The 18,883-nt window shown below is 40.6% G+C and overlaps 1 protein-coding gene across 3 annotated transcripts in view; it reads right to left on the reverse strand.

Moving 5' to 3' along the window:
• Window positions 1-18: 18 nt before the first annotated feature.
• Window positions 19-18,883, reverse strand: part of PCYT1A (phosphate cytidylyltransferase 1A, choline) — a 49,553-nt gene continuing 30,688 nt past the window's right edge. For all 3 annotated transcript variants that reach the window (XM_055568544.1, XM_055568543.1, XM_055568545.1), the window contains 6 exons: window positions 10,986-11,102; window positions 9,668-9,819; window positions 7,212-7,290; window positions 6,640-6,782; window positions 5,003-5,191; window positions 19-4,125 (listed from right to left, as the gene is read on the reverse strand). In XM_055568544.1, coding sequence (XP_055424519.1) covers window positions 3,919-4,125; window positions 5,003-5,191; window positions 6,640-6,782; window positions 7,212-7,290; window positions 9,668-9,819; window positions 10,986-11,102 — 887 coding nt within the window. In that variant the 3' untranslated portion in view covers window positions 19-3,918. The remainder of the gene's footprint in view (window positions 4,126-5,002; window positions 5,192-6,639; window positions 6,783-7,211; window positions 7,291-9,667; window positions 9,820-10,985; window positions 11,103-18,883) is intronic.

An 18,883-nucleotide genomic window follows, 5' to 3' on the forward strand; every position in this document is an offset into this window, starting at 1 on the left:
ATAAAATGAAACATTAGGTAAAATCACTTTGCCTTTATTTGGCTAATGACAAAAGCCAAAATAACTGAACAATAACAATTTAATAACACTCAGACAGGAAAAAAATATACTGAACACCGATTAAGGAAAACGTCCTTGTGGACACCAGCACTGGTGATGGGGCCAACGTTCATGCCAAGGCCAGGATTTCTTTCCAACACTCTTCTCAGGATCCACAATACAAAACAACTCAACCAATCAAATCTTTGTGTTCAAAACAGTCAGTGTCTCCCTAAGAATAGTGGGAAAGCCCACTTGAAAGCTAAGAAAACAGAACTGCAGTTATTTTAATGTTAAACCAACTACTTTTGTTTTCTACCCCAATCTAAGTACTAACATCAAACTTTGGCAGACAGAATATCTTTCTTCTTTCTTTTAAAGAAAATTAACATTTAATAGTATAATCCCCAAAACATGTTCTACTTATTTGCAAAAATAATAGCTAGGGACCAGTCTTTATCCCATGACAATCTATTCCATGAGAGAAAACAAGAACAATCATTGTATGACCTTGAAAAATATAACTTTAAAAATACTTATATTGATAAGCTTGAAAAAAATACCATTAGTTAAAAACATTGTTAAGGGAGCTTTTCTCCTACCTGCATTGGTTCAACTTCTGGTGATAGTTTGCTGACAGAACATGTAAAAGCTATGGCTTTTAGGAAATTAAACAAAAGCAGCAAAATAGACTTGATTTGGAAAGATTTTAGATATAGGGTTTGAAACAGGATTAATAAGGCAATGAGCTCCAGAAAGACAAAAACTGCCCATAAGTCAAGAAAGAATAAAAAGCACTGTGAAGAATCATTGTGGATGGAATATTCAAAGACTTCCTGGACAGCTGTGTGGTCACAAATAAGAAAAATGTAACTCAGGTGCTGCCTGCGATGTTATCAGTGATCAGAAAAGGTCAAAAGCTCTCTTGACCTCCCTCAAATTTTTTCTCTTATTCGGGACTTTCGACCTCTTCACATCCCCAACCTTCTTACCCAAGCCTCATCAAAATAATGGTCTTTGGCTCTAGTGATCAGAAGCAGCTGGAGCAGTACAAATGACCCATTTCTACTCCTCTAAAATTTCAACCTCTACCCTTCAGTGCTGTGGAGTCTAGTGTATGAAAAAAACAAACTTTCTGCCCAGCTCAACTCAAGGTAACTGATGAAATGGCACCTCCTCACCACTGGCTACAAGGCTTCTGTCTCCCTTCTCCTTCTATTACAGAGAGAGGCTATAAGGCCAACCAACTTCTAAGGCTCTCCCATTTCTGCCACATTTGGCCTATTCAGGCTGACAGCTTTGCTTGTGCAATTTAGGGTTTAAGTAATATTAAAATTAATGTTAAAAATTAATATTAACAACACTAATATTTAAAGATTTACAGATCACACACACAGTTGTGGAATGCGAACCTCTAACCTCATTTAATTAGGCACAAATGATCAAATAATACATCCTCCCAACAACTTCCTCCACCCACCCACCGTTGTCCAGCATGTAGGATCACATTTATCCCAAAGTACCTAGCATGCCATGCCATAATGTTTTTTGCTTTCAGTCAAAATTTCACAGAGATATACTGTGTTAGGAGACTGGGGCCATAGAGGCTCACCAGAAGGGGTGAGTTTTCCGACAACACGTGCACGTGCCGGCGCTAGCAGTCTCATGGAGCTTGTTGGCCTAGACGTCATACTCCAAGGACAGGATATGCCCAAAGCAGCCCATCTACAGAGCAGAGAAGGCAGGCCAAACATTTGGGACCCAGACAATACCTGTGAGGAGTGACTGCAGGGAGGAAAATCACATTCTGATTGCCTCCCTTTCCAAATATACTTGGACAACATGTATTTTGAGAGAAAATGCAGGTGGGTTTCAGTGGTGATTTCACCGTTTTTCTATCAACAGAAATGGGCAGAATTCCCAAAAAGGGAAGACTGAAGCAGAAAAGTTAAAATATGTGAGCCTACAAAGCTGGTATTGTAGGAAAACATTAACTTCAACAGTTCCAAAAAAAGGATTTCAAGCCAAAGCCTGTGTAAACTAGATTTGATAGTAAAAATAGCACTTCATGAGAAGAGTTAGAAATGTAATTTTCATGGGCCATCAGGACAGCAAGAGGTTCACTCTGTTTATTCCTCTACTCTGCTGCGTTCTGCTTCTCTGGATGATCTGAGTTTTAAGAACCTAGGCAGTCCTGCTGTGCAGGCAGGCAGTAACTCTAGCCACTGGCCCTCAGGCATAAGAGCAAGTTTTACCAGAAAGTGTTCAGGAAAGGGGCTATGAGATGCTTACAACCTTAGCAGAGGGGCAAGCAAAGATAAAATGTGGTTTTCTCAGCTGAAAACACTAAAACTCCACCCCCACAAGGGGTATTTATGAGTGATGAGATGGCCCTGGACAGAAGCAAATTTCCCCTGAACCTTGTGATATGATAAGGATTAGGATTATGATAGATAATGATCTGCTAGGTCATGTGCTGTAGGATGCTACAAGCTGAAAAGGAGCTCATGCTCAACAGCAAGTGCTTAAGCTTCAGCATTCTCTGATGTGAAATTTAAGTGGTGAATCCCCTGGGCAACGTAACAGGGGAGATGGGGGCAGGCAGAGGGAGAGGGAGGGAATCTACCACACTCTTGTAATGTGAGCCACTGGAGACTTGCTAGAGGGGCAGTGATGGGAGTCCCTGCCAGATGCCAACTCCCTGGGGAAAAGAAACACCTCATGGAGCACTGGTTCCAGTCAAGGATACTATTACAAGGGGAAGAGGTCAAGATAAGGCTTTAAAAAGGGGTGTGTTTCCTTATGCTTTTGCACCTATGTTCTCTGCAAACCTCTCTCAATATTCAATATGGTTATAAGCAACATGGATTAACAGATCATGTTGAAACTGCAGACATTTACAAAGTATCCTTTGTAAAAAGCTAGGAAATGAGTATTAAGACAGGAGTAGTAGGGCTAGGGACTTATTCCCAGAGGAAAATTAAACTGACTTTGTATAGGTTTGAGTATTGTCCAACTCCCCTCCTCAATCAGAGTAAACCTGAAAGTGTTCCTCCCTTTAAAGGCAGGAAGAATGTAAAGATTACAAAAAAGAGATTGACAAGAGCTCCCAAATAACTGGGCAACAGAATTTTCTGAGAGATGAACACAGCATAGAAACCGCAGCTGATGCCATGTGGTCTGGTTCCATCCCCATCAGTGTCTTCATGGACCCCAATGGGTCCAACAAGAAACTCCTCAGGGAGTAAGAAAAGTCAGACTCAGATCTCCTTCTTCCCACAGCCACACGGACACACGTGCCAGCAGTATACATTGGGGATTTGTGGCCGTTACTCAGCTTTTAGCTTTTTAAAAAAAGGAAACCAAGATTATGGTATATCCCCTCCAAATCGCCCATCAGCATGGCTCACTGCCTGAAGGAGTTGGCAAGACAGTTTGCCTGAGAATAGAAGGCAAACACTACGGTGTATCAAGAAGAAAAGGCCTCTGGGTATTACACCACTTCCTTCTGCCCACTCCTTGGGGGCAAAAAATTAGTTCTACTTACTACGTTTGAAAGACTAATTTTTAAAAAATTAATAAAAATGACAATTTCCCTGTCAAGAGCACATGAACATAAACAGTAAAGCAAAGTCCATGGGGAGGGGATATGAATGCAGAACAGGCTTCTAAGATGTAGTTAGCCTCCTTCTTGGTGGGGATGGGTGATGTCTCTCCAAGGACAGGCTGTCTGGTCCCCCCATCCTAAGTCCTCTTGCCCCAACTGTCTTTCCTTTGTAGCTGTCCTTAGGATTAGTGTTGGGATCACAATCTGGAATTCAACAGAGAGCTTCTGAAGGTTGGGACAGAGGGAGGGGAGGAGAAAGGAGAGATGAAAATTTAGTCTTCTTCATCCTCACTGATATCATAGGCTGCAGACTTGTGTCTGGAGAGGTTTGTTGGGGAGGAAGGCGGGGAAGTCTTGCCAGAGAAGGGCCACCGGAAAGAGGGAGAGGGGGAACGTTCACGAGTGGGGCTGTTGCTGGGACTCTGCCTTGGACTGATGGCCTGCAGCATCCGGCCTTTCCCCTCTTTCAGCATATGTTTCTGGGGAGACCAAAAGGAAGAGTTAGAAGAAACCTATGGATCCTACTAACCAATGGAGGAGATCTGAGACTTCAAATTATCGTGAGTGCCCTCTGTAATGTCAAAAGTGACCAAGTAAGCCACAGATACAATTCTAAGCAATTTCTCAGTCAAAGTGGTTATGCTATACTACATGTCTAAGGGGTCCCACCTGTTATCCACTGTTACCCAATCTTTGACTTCTATGTCAAAGGAATTCTTAAAAGGCTACTTGGTCTATAGTCTAGGTTCTAGGCAAAAACAAAGGAATTAACTCAGACAAAAGGGTATCTACCTTAGTTTTGGGGATTTTCTGAAAATTCTATATTCTCCATGAATAATCTATTCTGGCATCCAAGCACCCCCACAGCCAGATCATCTCTGATATCCTAGGGCTCATCTGCTAATAGCTACACATGCACCTTTTATCTAGCTCAAAAAGACCTTGCCTATTCCTCAAGGACAGAACTCCCACCTTACCCAGCAATCCTGCAGTGGCTGCTTGTAGTCGAGGCAGTGGTTTTTTTTTTTTTTAAACTGTTCTTTGCTCTTTCCTTTCCTTCTATCCAAAATTGTAATGTAGAAGCAAGCTAGGCAAGGTTACTCACTTGTCACCATATTTGGAGGTTTATAGAGAGCTGGCAAAATTAGGCAAATGTATAACCACTTTCTGTAAAGATTTTTAAAACCTTTCTGGGGATAGTTGAAATATAGTTCTGCCCAATAAAGGGAACATATTAGATAACTTCTTATTGTCAATGTCCCTTTCTGCTCAAGGATTCTATAGTTCCTTTCACAGCATAAGAATTCCCTAGATTTTCCTGAATTTCCCTAAATAGCCCAGCAGGAAGGAACATACCAGCGCTCCTTCTGGACCAAACATTTCCAGGAAACTTCCAATGAATTCTCGGGATTTCTCTTCCCATTTCTGAATGAGGTCAATGCTTTTTTCTTCCACCTTCTGAACAAATTCTTTTGACTTTTCCTCCACATCTTTCACTTTCTTCTTTACTTTGTCAACTCGCTCCTGTAAGTGGTATTTCTTCTCCTGGATAAAGAAATAACTGTTTTGAGAAATAATACTCACTCTGACCTTCCATACCAAGGGGAAGGAAAAGACTTGGTTTGGTACTCTATTTAGACACTCCTTTCGGTCTTGAGAATTTCACTTTACTTTAATATATCCCATACTTCCCTACCATGGTAACAGAAAAGATATGCTCTGGATGGTCATCCTAAGTAAAAGTGTAATAATTCTAAGATTGTAGAGCCTAGGACTAAACTAAATGCACAGGGTAAGCCCAGTAACAGACTGGCATATACCAAACAAACTCAGATTCTTAAGACAAAACATTAACTTGGAAGATAAACATGCCCAACAAAACCCAAAACCCCATTCTAGACGGAGATGTATATGTATAGGGAGGGAGCACCAAGATCACTGTACAGTACTGCCAACAACAAGTCAACTCTAACAGGTTGAAAAAGAAAGTAGTAGACCTTTAACTTAATTCATTTATTGTGCTAAAATTTTCCCTCCATCACTGGCTTATTCTATGACTACAGAGAAGTTTTTTTTTTTAAACATCTGGAGGTCTGTTTGCTCATTCGCAAAGTAAGGATGATACTCACTGGTCCTGTCAGCTGCCCTAAAAATAAGGGAAAATTGTATGAACCCTCCCGAAGGGAAGGAAGGAGTCTTCAGCCAAATGAAAAGTGTTCTCATTTTCAGATCATAAAGGGGAAGGGGAGTATGTTTAGGATTCTTAAATACCTGAAAATAAATTCTGCAGTGTAACAACAGCTAGGTTGTTAACAGTAGCCAGCGTTTATCTGCACAGATAAATCAATTTAGATGAAACCATTTTACCCATTCATAATTCACAGAGCTGGGAACAAATGAGGGAGCATGGTAAATTACTCACGTATAGAAGACACAGCAGCTTTCTTCTTTTTAAATCAACTTTACTGAGGTATAATTTATATACAAAATGTACAGCAGCTTGTTTCTAAGGGCAATATTAAGCTAAGATAAACTTGCTTTCATAATCAAATTTTAAAAGTTAGTTCCATGTGCCTTGAGAAGTTGCAATGCAAAATGCTGTGTGTTACTATCCACACAGGGAGAAGATCCATAGTTTGCATCAGATTTATAAAGACCATACAATTAAAAAAAAGTTAAGAACCACTGTTTTAAATGTATCCAATATAAACACTGTACTTTGTAAGTTATACATTCTTATTTAATTGGCTGTATGTCCTTATATCAATGTTGTGATACTACACCATAAAGGCAGATAATGCTTCTTTTTATAGAACAGATACATCCAAATGCTCTTTGTAAAAAGCCTGGCATAGTACTATGTGCAAAGAGGTATCCACTGAGCTTTTGGAGGTGATAATAAGAGCAGATTGAAGAGCAAGTTTAACTTAGACAAAGTGAGAGGCCACATGTCCTATAGGGCCAGGGAACTCTGGAATGAGGTTAGAACTTACATTGATAAAGCTGACATTGAGTTCCTTTGCTGTGTAGCCCCTCTGGAGGTTCCGCCTGGCATACACATCATAGTCACGGACAATTCGAGTGATGATGTCTGATGTGGAGATACCTTCTGTCCTCTGTGTTGGAGCAAACATGCCTAACCCAAAAACACAAATACTGTGATACTCTGAATAGCTCAGGCAGTAGGACTAGATGGAAACTGGGAGCCACAGTCCTTTCCTATCCTCAAAAAGCAGAGTCTGCTATTACTAAGTACAGTCTGAGATACTGACATACAGAAGGAAGACTGAATGAAGGGTTAGGAGTAAGGAAAGGTCCTAATATTAAGAAAAGAATGGGGCTGGAAAAGGGTTTCTTGAAATTAAAAGAGACAACAAAAGTAGATGTTTATAGACTGAGAACTGATGGATATGATGCTATGTTCACTTTAACCTCTTATCCAAAGTGTGACCTAAAAGTGGATGTTGAATTTCTCACTGTATAAATTTTCCTCTGTAGTGATGTGATTGAATATGTCATTGTTCCGGAGACTCCATAAAATGCGGATGCACATCACCTTACTCACCTGCTTCCTTGATGTGCTTATAAACATCATCACTCCCAGCAGAAGAATAAGGGATGTCATCATGAGCCACAAAATCAATCTGAAAATAAGGAAACATCATTAAAACTCAGGATAACTGCTACTTAGAAAGAACCAGGCAACACTCTGTGGCCCAGAAAAAGGGCCACAAGGTGAAGCCAGGCCTCAAATGAACTTTTCTCTTTGTCTCTCCTTGCTCGGCTCATAAATTTCACAATTCTTTTACAAGTGATCCAACCTAACTATTTATGGATCATAAACATGAAGTTAGCCAGATTCTCTTCTAGTTGCTCCTCCTGGTTCCTGGAAGTGCTACCCTCACACTGAATACCAGTCACCATGGTGTGGGAAATAGGCCTGGAGGATTTTGTGGTATGCTAGCTAGTGGATGGAGTTAAGAAAAGAAGAAAAGAAACCTCCCTATCCTCCTGGCTCTACAAGAACTGGTCAATCACGGTTTCTAAAAATATGAGAAAGAAGTCACTTCTTTGTTAATTGGTTTCTCTCTAAGTCTGTGAGGTAAATGGGAATATAAAAATAGCAACCAAGAGCCCCATAAAAGACCTTTAGGTCTCAGATCTATCACTTTACTACTGTCAATATCTCTTGCACTGGGATCAACAATCTTTCTAAACCTCATTTATTTACTCCTTCCTGAATAGGCCGTATCTCCTTTGTTAATATAATTGCTAATACCACCATACAGCTCCAAGAAGCCATTGTAATGTTACGCTCATCAGGACTATGTCAGGAACTCTCAGCTAACATATCAATTACCCATGAACAATTGTCAGGGACACAAAGGCAGCAAAGTGAAAATAAGAATGGTGAGCAAGCCAGACTCGTGACTGACGATATACTACAAACAAGGAGAGAAAAGGGAATCTGGGAGTCCCTCTAATCTCTTCTGCTTGGGCCTGCCTGGCTATGTTGCTGAGAATAATCTTGCTCTTCACCTTTGGTACCACTGGCTGCTAAATGTTGATGCAGAAAAGCTACAGAACTATAAAAGGTCTGTCCTAATCCTAAATAGTTGTAACAAATATCCCTTAGCTTCAGGCTTACCCAAATACTGCTTTTGAAGCACTTTGGCTACTTTTTCTTTCCTGTCTCACTGGACAATTTACTTTCAACATTCTACACGCCACTGTAGAGAACTGACAACATGCTTGCTGGTTCCTCAAGCTTGAGGGCCTCCAACCGGACCTGGTAAGTTCTTCTCAGCTATAAACCTGGTAAGTTCTTCTCAGCTATAAACCCATCTTTTGTAGGAAATCTGCTTTTTTAATGTGGGAAAATAAAAAGGAGATAAGGATTTTTATAATACCAACTCACTGAGACAAAGTGAGACACCTCCCTGGTTTCTGACCCCACATAATTTCTAGACTGAAATTAAAAGTCTTGAAACTAAATTTAAACCAATACAAGATAAGTCCGTGTTTCTATATCTTATTTCCTGGAATGTGAGCTCCTTGAGAGCATGGGAAAAAAGTTATGACCAACCTAGACAGCATATTAAAAAGCAGAGACATTACTTTTCCAACAAAGGTCCGTCTACTCAAAGCTATGGTTTTTCCAGTGGTCATGTATGGATATGAGAGTTAGACTATAAAGAAAGCTGAGCGCCGAAGAATTTATGCTTTTGAACTGTGGTGCTGGAGAAGACTCTTGAAAGTCCCTTGGACTGCAAGGAGATCCAACCAGTCTATCCTAAAGGATATCAGTCCTGAATATTCATTGGAAGGACTGATGCTGAAGGTGAAAGTCCAATACTTTGGCCACCTGATGGGAAGAACTGACTCATTTGAAAAGACCTTGATGCTGGGAAAGATTGAAGGTGGGAGGAGAAGGGTACGACAGAGGATGAGATGGTTGGATGGCATCACCAACTCAATGGACATGAGTCTGAGTAAACTCTGGGAGTTGGTGATGGACAGGGAAGCCTGGTGTGTTGCAGCCCATGGGGTCGCGAAGAGTCAGACACAACTGAGCTACCGAACTGAACCGAGAGCATGGCTGGAGCTAGGTATACTCTAAAGAGGCTGGTACACTACGAGGATGGACACATCTATGGGGGAAAGAGTGGGGGTGCATAGAGGTTAAATTTCTAGCCCTGCTAGAGTGTAACCTGGTTATTTGGCCTCTCTGGCCCTGTTCTCATATGTAAAGTGGAAATAACTAATAACTACCCAACAGGACTTTCGTGGGGAACAAATGAAATATAATGGATGTAAAAGCGCCTCTAAACCATCAAATCCAATAAAAATGTCAGGGATGACTATTATTAGAAGTAATAACATCATCATCTCTTCTATATTAAATTTACAGAGAAGATAAAAGTAAAATAAAGCTAGTGGAAAACTAGCCCAAGTACCAGAAGCCTTCAAAATTGAGGGAATTACAAAACAGGGAATGGGAACATGTACTCAGTTTCTTACCCGGTGTTCTGCCAGGAACTCTGGTGTCAGGGTCCAGGGGGCATTCCTCACCACCTCATCCACATAGCGGCAGTGCTGCACTGCATCATAGCGCTCATTTTCATTCATCACGGTGAAGCCTTTGAAGTTGTGTGTTAGCTCATCACTGCAAACTGAGTTCACCACATCATAAGGTTATAAGTCAAAGTCCCCTCTGCTTGCTTAACCACACCTCGGTCACTAACCTCTACCATTTCCTAGGATTGTAACCAAGCACCCCACTTGGATAACAATACTCTAAATGTACCTCAGTCTGGATAACAATGCTTTCCCTAATCCAAGATACACCTTCGGGAGCAATACTCACTATGTTCACACTTTGGAAAGGAGAGGATACAACAGAAGAATAAGATCTTTGGCTTTGAAATGAACCTACTGTACATTTCTGCATCAATGAGCAGTTTAAAAAAAATGTTTTCCTATCAGACTGGAAAGTATCAGTTGCTCAGTCATGTCCGACTCATTGTGACCCCATGGACTATAGCCCACCAAGCTGCTCCTCTGTCCATGGGATTCTTTAATTAAGAATACTGGCATGAGTTGTCATTCCCTTCTCCAAGGGATCTCCCCGAGCCAGGGAGCAAAGCTGGGTTTCCCACATTGCGGGCAGCTTCTTTACTATCTGAGCCACCAGTGAAGCCCTATTAGCCTGGACTGGACCACATAACATTTGCTTAGCAGACTTTTGGACTTCAGCTGATTCAGAATGATAAACTGAGGGGCTTCCCAGGTGGTACAGTGGTAAAGAATCTGTCTGCCAATGCCAGGAGATGCAAGAGATGTGGGTTCGATCCCTGGGTTGGGAAGATCCCCTGGAGAAGGGCATGGCAACCCACTCCAGTACTCTTGCCTGGAAAATACCATGGACAGAGGAGCCTGGTGGGCTAGAGTCCACGGGGTCACAAAGTCACACAACTGAGCATGCACAGTACACATACAAACATACAGAGTCATGTTAGGATGATAAACTGAAATCTAAAGTAAATGCTATTTTAAAGTAGGCAATAGGGGATCAGACTGCAGAAACCTGCCAAAACCAGTGAGATAAATCCTGGACATCTCAAGTCAATGAGCTTAGAGCATCTCTCTCCAGGTTTATACAGTTCAGGTTTTAGATACTTCATGTTCTTCAAATGCTTCACATTTTAAAGAGGCTACACTATATCCTTCATTTAAAAACCAAAACAAGAGTCAATGTACTCAGGTTATAAAGACAGGAGAAAAAGGGCTACTGTAATTTTTTTCTGGACAGCACCTAAGTCAGTAGGTGTTTCCTTACCTCCCACAATGAGGTATGTATTAGGGAAAAGGTTCTTTGCTTGCATCAGAGCCCGGGCATGACCAGAATGAAATAAGTCAAATATTCCATCTGCATAAACTCTCACAGGCCGTTCACCTAAATCCAAAGGAAAGAATTTATCAGACAAACACACTGACTCAATACCTCATATTTAACAAATAGAAATGGCACTGTGTGACTGTTCAATTCTTGCACAACTCCCTTTTAAGGTGTTCTCTGGCTACTCACCTTAATTTGGGGTGTTTGGGGATTGTAAGGAATAACATCACAGAATTCCACAGACTCTCTTGGCATTATAGCCACGAACTCTCTTTGTCAGCCTGGGTTTACCAAATTGATCAGGTAATTGGGTTTCTTGATTATGTTTTCTTGAAGTTTTTTAAGAAGTGAAGGGAAGAGTTATACAAGAACTATATCTAAAACTTTAAAATCATCATTTTTGGTTTATATTTAAACTTCAGTTATGTTTAAACAGACTATAATTAAACTATAGTCTTGGCTGCCTGCTCTCTCATTTTCAAGCTGCTGTGATTACTAATGACTAACATTTTGCTTGAAAATAAAATACTTTGCTTTGAAAGTAAAGAGTGATCCAGAGGAGTGAGACTGAAAAAGAAGGGAAGGTAAGCACCAGTTGTCAATCTATTGCTTCTCAGTCCCAGATTCACCCTCACTATCTGCTCTGTGGTTAACAGATGGAATTTCTTCAAGCATTTCTCCTTGATAGTGAATATGTTACACCTTCTCAGTATAGGGTGATTTAGAAAATACTTGAAAATCATATATAAATACTTTAGGACTTTATATTAGAGCTTTTCCTCTTTTCCTGTCCATTAGTGAAAATAATAAATGACTATCAACTTATTTTTAGTGGTAGTGGACTGTGAAAGAAAACGCAGGAAATGATTTCCTGGGGTACAAGACTAATTCTAAAGTCAAGCAAATACACTGAGAAAGAAATTGATACAGTGGTTCATCATGCTTCAAATGATAAATCTAATGAGTCCTAGGCAACCTATTTCCACTACATGAATAAAAGAAGAGTTGTTTCATTGTAGCAGCCAAAAAGAACAGTAGGAACATCTGCATTATTTTTGGAAAGAAGTGTCAGAGCCTTATTAAATACTGAAGGTAGGGATAAGATACATCTCCTTCCTGCCTTGAGGACAATGAATCAAGAGAGAGAAAGCTGGTTCTCAGAAGGCTTATGGACTTTTCTTTATAGATAGCTTTATCCATAAATGAATAGTTTTTAAACTGAGAAATCATACACTGCTGATAGAAATATAAACTGGTATAACTTTTAAGAAATGAAATTAGGCAATATCTGTCAAAAGACAAAGGACAAATGTTTATACCCTTTAGCTCAGCTATTCCAATTCTAGGAATTTATCTCACGGATATGTTTGTAAATATGTATGCAGATTGCATTATTCACTGCAGCACTCTTTGTAATAGCAAAAGTTTGGAAACAACCTAAACTTCATTGGAAGACTATGACATGATCCACCCACTAAAACTGTGGGAAGACTTTGCTTATATTATTTGCTTAGATATCCATAGGAAATTGGCAATACTGGTTGCCTGCAAAAGGGATACTAGGTGGATGTGAGATAGTAGTGAGAGGAAGACATTTCACTCTGTGTCCTTTTTCAATGTTAGGTCACGGGAATGCATCGATTTTATAGGAAGTAAAATTTTTAAATAAAATAAATACACCAATACAACAAAAAATGGAGAAATAATATGATGGATTTAGGAGTCAGAAAAAGTTATAGCTTAAGCTTGCCAACAAGCTACATTCCTATGTAATCTTAATCTCTTTAAGTATCAGTCTCCTCACCTACAAAACAAAGCAGCCCCAATGTGAGTAGTATAGTCTCTCTTCAACATCCTAGAAATCATGACCATGAAGCAACTAACATACTTCTATCTTTCCTAAACAAGTCCAGAGTAGTTATGATCTCACTTTATTTGATCCTAAAAGACAACAGATAGAATATAAAACTTGAGAATATTGTGCTGGTGTTTCTTTGCCATTAGTATATAACAAGGGCAAAGTGAGATGAGGGAGATTTAGCTCAGTAAACACACTTCCTGGAGAGTGCCAGTAGGACAGAATGCTGTTAACACTGAGTGGCTATTTGCCAGCAGTTGAACATCCACATCAGGAAGTTCACGGTTCACATATTGCTGAAGCCTGGCTTGGAGAATTTTGAGCATTACTTTACTAGCGTGTGAGATGCGTGCAATTGTGTGGTAGTTTGAGCATTCTTTGGAATTGCCTTTCTTTGGGATTGGAATGAAAACTGACCTTTTCCAGTCCTGTGGCCACTGCTGAGTTTTCCAAATTTGCTGGCATATTGAGTGCATCACTTTCACAGCAGCATCTTTCAGGATTTGGAATAGTTCAACTGGAATTCCATCATCTCCACTAGCTTTGTTCATAGTGATGCTTTCTAAGGCCCACTTGACTTCACATTGCAGGATGTCTGGCTCTAGGTCAGTGATCACACCATCGTGATTATCTGGGTCGTGAAGATCTTTTTTGTACAGTTCTTCTGTGTATTCTTGCCACCTCTTCTTAATATCTTCTGCTTCTGTTAGGTCCATACCATTTCTGTCCTTTATCGAGTTCATCTTTGCATGAAATGTTCCTTTGGTATCTCTGATTTCCTTGAAGAGATCCCTAGTCTTTCCCATTCTGTTGTTTTCCTCTATTTCTTTGCATTGATAGCTGAAGAAGGCTTTCTTATCTCTTCTTGCTATTCTTTGGAACTCTGCATTCAGATGTTTATATCTTTCCTTTTCTCCTTTGCTTTTCACTTCTCTTCTTTTCACAGCTATTTGTAAGGCCTCCCCAGACAGCCATTTTGCTTTTTTGCATTTCTTTTCTATGGGAATGGTCTTGATCCCTGTCTCCTGTACAATGTCACGAACCTCATTCCATAGTTCATCAGGCACTCTATCTATCAGATCTAGGCCCTTAAATCTATTTCTCACTTCCACTGTCTAATCATAAGGGATTTGATTTAGGTCATACCTGAATGGTCTAGTGGTTTTCCCTACTTTCTTCAATTTAAGTCTGAATTTGGCAATAAGGAGTTCATGGTCTGAGCCAGAGTCAGCTCCTGGTCTTGTTTTTGCTGACTGTATAGAGCTTCTCCATCTTTGGCTGCAAAGAATATAATCAATCTGATTTTGGTGTTGACCATCTGGTGATGTCCATGTATAGAGTCTTCTCTTGTGTTGTTGGAAAAGGGTGTTTGTTATGACCAGTGCATTTTCTTGGCAAAACTCTATTAGTCTTTGCCCTGCTTCATTCCGTACTCCAAGGCCAAATTTGCCTGTCACTCCAGGTGTTTCTTGACTTCCTACTTTTGCATTCCAGTCCCCTATAATGAAAAGGACATCTGTTCAAGCTGGTTTTAGAAAAGGCAGAGGAACCAGAGATCAAATTGCTAACATCCGCTGGATCATAGAAAAAGCAAGAGAGTTCCAGAAAAACATCTATTTCTGCTTTATTGACTATGCCAAAGCCTTTGACTGTGTGGATCACAATAAACTGTGGAAAATTCTGAAAGAGATGGGAATACCAGACCACCTGATCTGCTTCTTGAGAAATTTGTATGCAGGTCAGGAAGCAACAGTTAGAACTGGACATGGAACAACAGACTGGTTCCATATAGGAAAAGGAGTTCGTCAAGGCTGTATATTGTCACCCTGTTTATTTAACTTATATGCAGAGTACATCATGAGAAACGCTGGACTGGAAGAAACACAAGCTGGAATCAAGATTGCCGGGAGAAATATCAATAACCTCAGATATGCAGATGACACCACCCTTATGGCAGAAAGTGAAGAGGAACTCAAAAGCCTCTTGATGAAAGTGAAAGTGGAGAGTGAAAAAGTTGGCTTAAAGCTCAACATTCAGAAAACAAAGATCATGGCATCCGGTCCCACCACGTCATGGGAAATAGATGGGGAAACAGTGGAAACAGTGTCAGACTTTATTTTTCTGGGCTCCAAAATCACTACAGATGGTGACTGCAGCCATGAAATTAAAAGACTCTTACTCCTTGGAAGGAAAGTTATGACCAACCTAGATAGTATATTCAAAAGCAGAGACATTACTTTGCCAACAAAGGTTCGTTTAGTCAAGGCTATGGTTTTTCCTGTGGTCATGTATGGATGTGAGAGTTGGACTGTGAAGAAGGCTGAGCGCCAAAGAATTGATGCTTTTGAACTGTGGTGTTGGAGAAGACTCTTGAGAGTCCCTTGGACTGCAAGGAGATCCAACCAGTCCATTCTGAAGGAGATCAGCCCTGGGATTTCTTTGGAAGGAATGATGCTAAAGCTGAAACTCCAGTACTTTGGCCACCTCACGCGAAGAGTTGACTCATTGGAAAAGACTCTGATGCTGGGAGGGATTGGGGGTAGGAGGAGAAGGGGATGACAGAGGATGAGATGGCTGGATGGCATCTCTGAGTCGATGGACGTGAGTCTGAGTGAACTCCGGGAGTTGGTGATGGACAGGGAGGCCTGGCGTGCTGTGATTTATGGGGTCACAAAGAGTCGGACACAACTGAGCGACTGATCTGATCTGAAACATCCACATTAGGCCAAATCACACTGAACTTTCTTGGATCAGCCCCAGATGTGCCTCTTGCTCTCTTCAGCCTTTTCCCCAGCACCCCAACCTCTCGATTCTCTATGTCTTAACCCAAGTCTTTGGAAAATCCAGGCTGGTGTATTAATCAACTGACCAGAAGGGGCCACTGTTGAACTAAAAATCTAAGGAGAAAGAATGCGTTTTGCATTCTTTTATCAAGTGGCTATGGGCCAGGATGACTATACCCTTTGACCTACATCTGCTGTTTCAGCACATTATCAAGAGCAACTGCTTTCACTTTCAAAAATGGTCTTGATTTGAATTATAAATTATAGTCTTCGCACTACTTCTAGAATAAGTAACTAGATGTTCTCCTTTAAACAGAAAAGACCTGGGTTTCAATTTATTATATCTTTTAATATATTCTCTCAAATAGCTACCATTGAAACATTTCATCTTTAACAGATTTCCATTGCCCGTCAGACTCTTGCCTTTTTATTATTTTCTAAAAGAGAAAAAAGTCCTTTTGTCTTCTAAAAGAGACAAGAATAGGAAGTCAAGAGATACCTAGAGTAACAGGCAAATTTGGCCTTGAAATACAAAATGAAGCAGGGCAAAGGCTAACAGAGTTTTGCCAAGAGAATGCACTGGTCATAGTAAACACCCTCTTCCAACAACACAAGAGATGACTCTACATATGGACATCACCAAATGGTCAATACCGCAATCAGGATGATTATATTCTTTGCAGTCAAAGATGGAAAAGTTCAAAAAAAAAAAAAGATGGAAAAGTTCTATACCATCAGCAAACACAAGATCAGGAGCTGACTGTGACTCCTTACTGAAAATTCAGACTTAAACTGAAGAAAGTAGGAAAAACCCTAGACCATGCAGGTAGACCTAAATCAAATCCTTTACGATTATACAGTGCAAGTGACAAATAGATTCAAGGGATTAGATCTGACAGACAGTGCCTGAAGAACTGTGGATGAAGGTTTGTGACACTGTACAGGAGGAGATGGTCAAAACCATCCCCAAGAAAAAGAAACGCAAAAAGGCAAAATGGTTGTCTGAGGAGGCCTTACAAATAGCTGAGAAAAGAAGAGAACAACTTCCAGATGTTCAAAAGGTAAAGGAGAAAAGGAAAGAGATACCCATCTGAATGCAGAGTTCCAGAGAATAGCAAGGAGAGATAAGAAAGCCTTCCTAAGTGATCAATGCAAAGAAATAGAGGAAAACAAAAGAATGGGAAAGACTAGAGATCTCTTCAAGAAAATTAGAGATACCAAGGGAACATATCATGCACAGATGGGCACAATAAAGGATAAATGGTATGGACCTAACAGAAGCAGACAATATTAAGAAGAGGTGGCAAGAATACACAGAGGCAATATACAGAAAAAGACTTTAATGATCTAGATAACCACACAATGGTGTGATCACTCACCTACAGCCAGACATCCTGGAATGTAAAGTCAAGTGGGCCTTAGGAAGCATCACTAAGAACAAAGCTAGTGGAGGTGATGGAATTCCAGCTGAGCTATTTCAAATCCTAAAAGATGATGCTGTGAAAGTGCTGCACTCGATATGCCAGCAAATTTGGAAAACTAGCAGTGGCCACGGGACTGGAAAAGGTCAGTTTTCATTTCAATCCCAAAGAAAGGCAATGCCAAACACAACTGCACTCATCTCACACACTAGCAAAGTAATGCTCAAAATTCTCCAAGCCAGGCTTCAACAGTACATGAACTTCCAGATGTTCAAGTTGGATTTAGAAAAGGCAGAGGAACCAGAGATCAAATTGCCAATATCTGCTGGATCATCGAAAAAGCAAGAAAATTCCTGAAAAACATCTACTTCTGCTTTATTGATGATGCCAAAGCCTTTGACTGTATGGATCACAACAAACTGGGAAATTCTTAAAGAGATTGGAATACCAGACCACGTGACCTGCCTCCTGATGTATGCAGGTCAAGAAGCAACAGTTAGCACTGGACATGGAATGGACTGGTTCCAAATTAGGAAAGGAGTATATCAAGGCTGTATATTGTCATCCTGCTTATTTAACTTACATGCAGACTACATCATGGGAAATGCCAAGCTGGATGAAGCACAAGCTGGAATCAAGATTGCCGGGAGAAATATCAGTAACCTCAGATATGCAGATGACATCTCCCTTATGGCAGAAACCAAAGAGGAACTAATGAGCCTCTTGATGAAAGTGAAAGAGGAGAGTGAAAAAGCTGGCTTAAAACTCAGCATTCAGAAAACTAAGATCAAGGCATCCAGTCCCATCACTTCATGGCAAATAGATGAGAAACAATGGAAACAGTGAGAGACTTTATTTTCTTCGGCTGCAAAATCACTGCAGATGGTGACTGCAGCCATGAAATTAAAAGACACTTGCTCGGGACTTCTCTGGTGGTCCGGTGGCTAAGTCTCTGTGCTCCCAATGCAGGGGGCCCAGGTTTGATCCCTGGCCAGGGAACTAGATCCCACATACTGTAACTAAGACCCAGAGCAGTCAAATAAAAATAATTATAAAAAATAAATAAATAAATGACACCTGCTCCTTGGAAGAAAAGCTATGACCAACCTAGACAGCATATTAAAAAGCAGAGACGTTACTTTGCCAATCAAGGTCCATCTAGTCAAAGCTATGGTTTTTCCAGTAGTCATGTATGGATGTGAGAGTTGGACCATAAATAAAGTTGAGCATCGAAGAATTGATGCTTTTGAACTGTGGTGTTGGAGAAGACTCTTGAGAGTCCCTTGGACTGCAAGGAGATCCAACCAGTCAATTCTAAAGGAAATTACTCCTGAATATTCATTGGAAGGACTGATGCTGAAGCTGAAGCTCTAATCCTTTGGCCCCCCGATGTGAAGAACTGACTCATTAGAAAAGATCCTGAGGTTGGGAAAGATTGAAGGCAGGAGAAGAGTATGACAGAGGATGAGATGGCTGGATGGCATCACTGACTCGATGGACATGAGGTCTGAGCTATCTTCAGGAGTTGCTGATGGATGGAGAAGCCTGGTGTGCTGCAGTCCATGGGGTCTCAAAGAGTCAGACACAACTGAGCAACAGAACTGAACTGAAAAGAGACAATCTTCTCATCTCTCAAGCCATACTCCTTTTATTTCTAAGTAGTGCATTTACTCCAAGATTACACAAACTTCCCTCTTATACTCTCCCTTAACCTCCCTAAATGAAAACCTGGGGGCCGGGGAGGGATGCCTCTTGAACCAGTTATTGGTTTCAAAT

The sequence above is a fragment of the Bubalus kerabau genome, chromosome 2, assembly GCF_029407905.1.
Source record: "Bubalus kerabau isolate K-KA32 ecotype Philippines breed swamp buffalo chromosome 2, PCC_UOA_SB_1v2, whole genome shotgun sequence".
Classification (NCBI taxonomy): domain Eukaryota; kingdom Metazoa; phylum Chordata; class Mammalia; order Artiodactyla; family Bovidae; genus Bubalus; species Bubalus kerabau.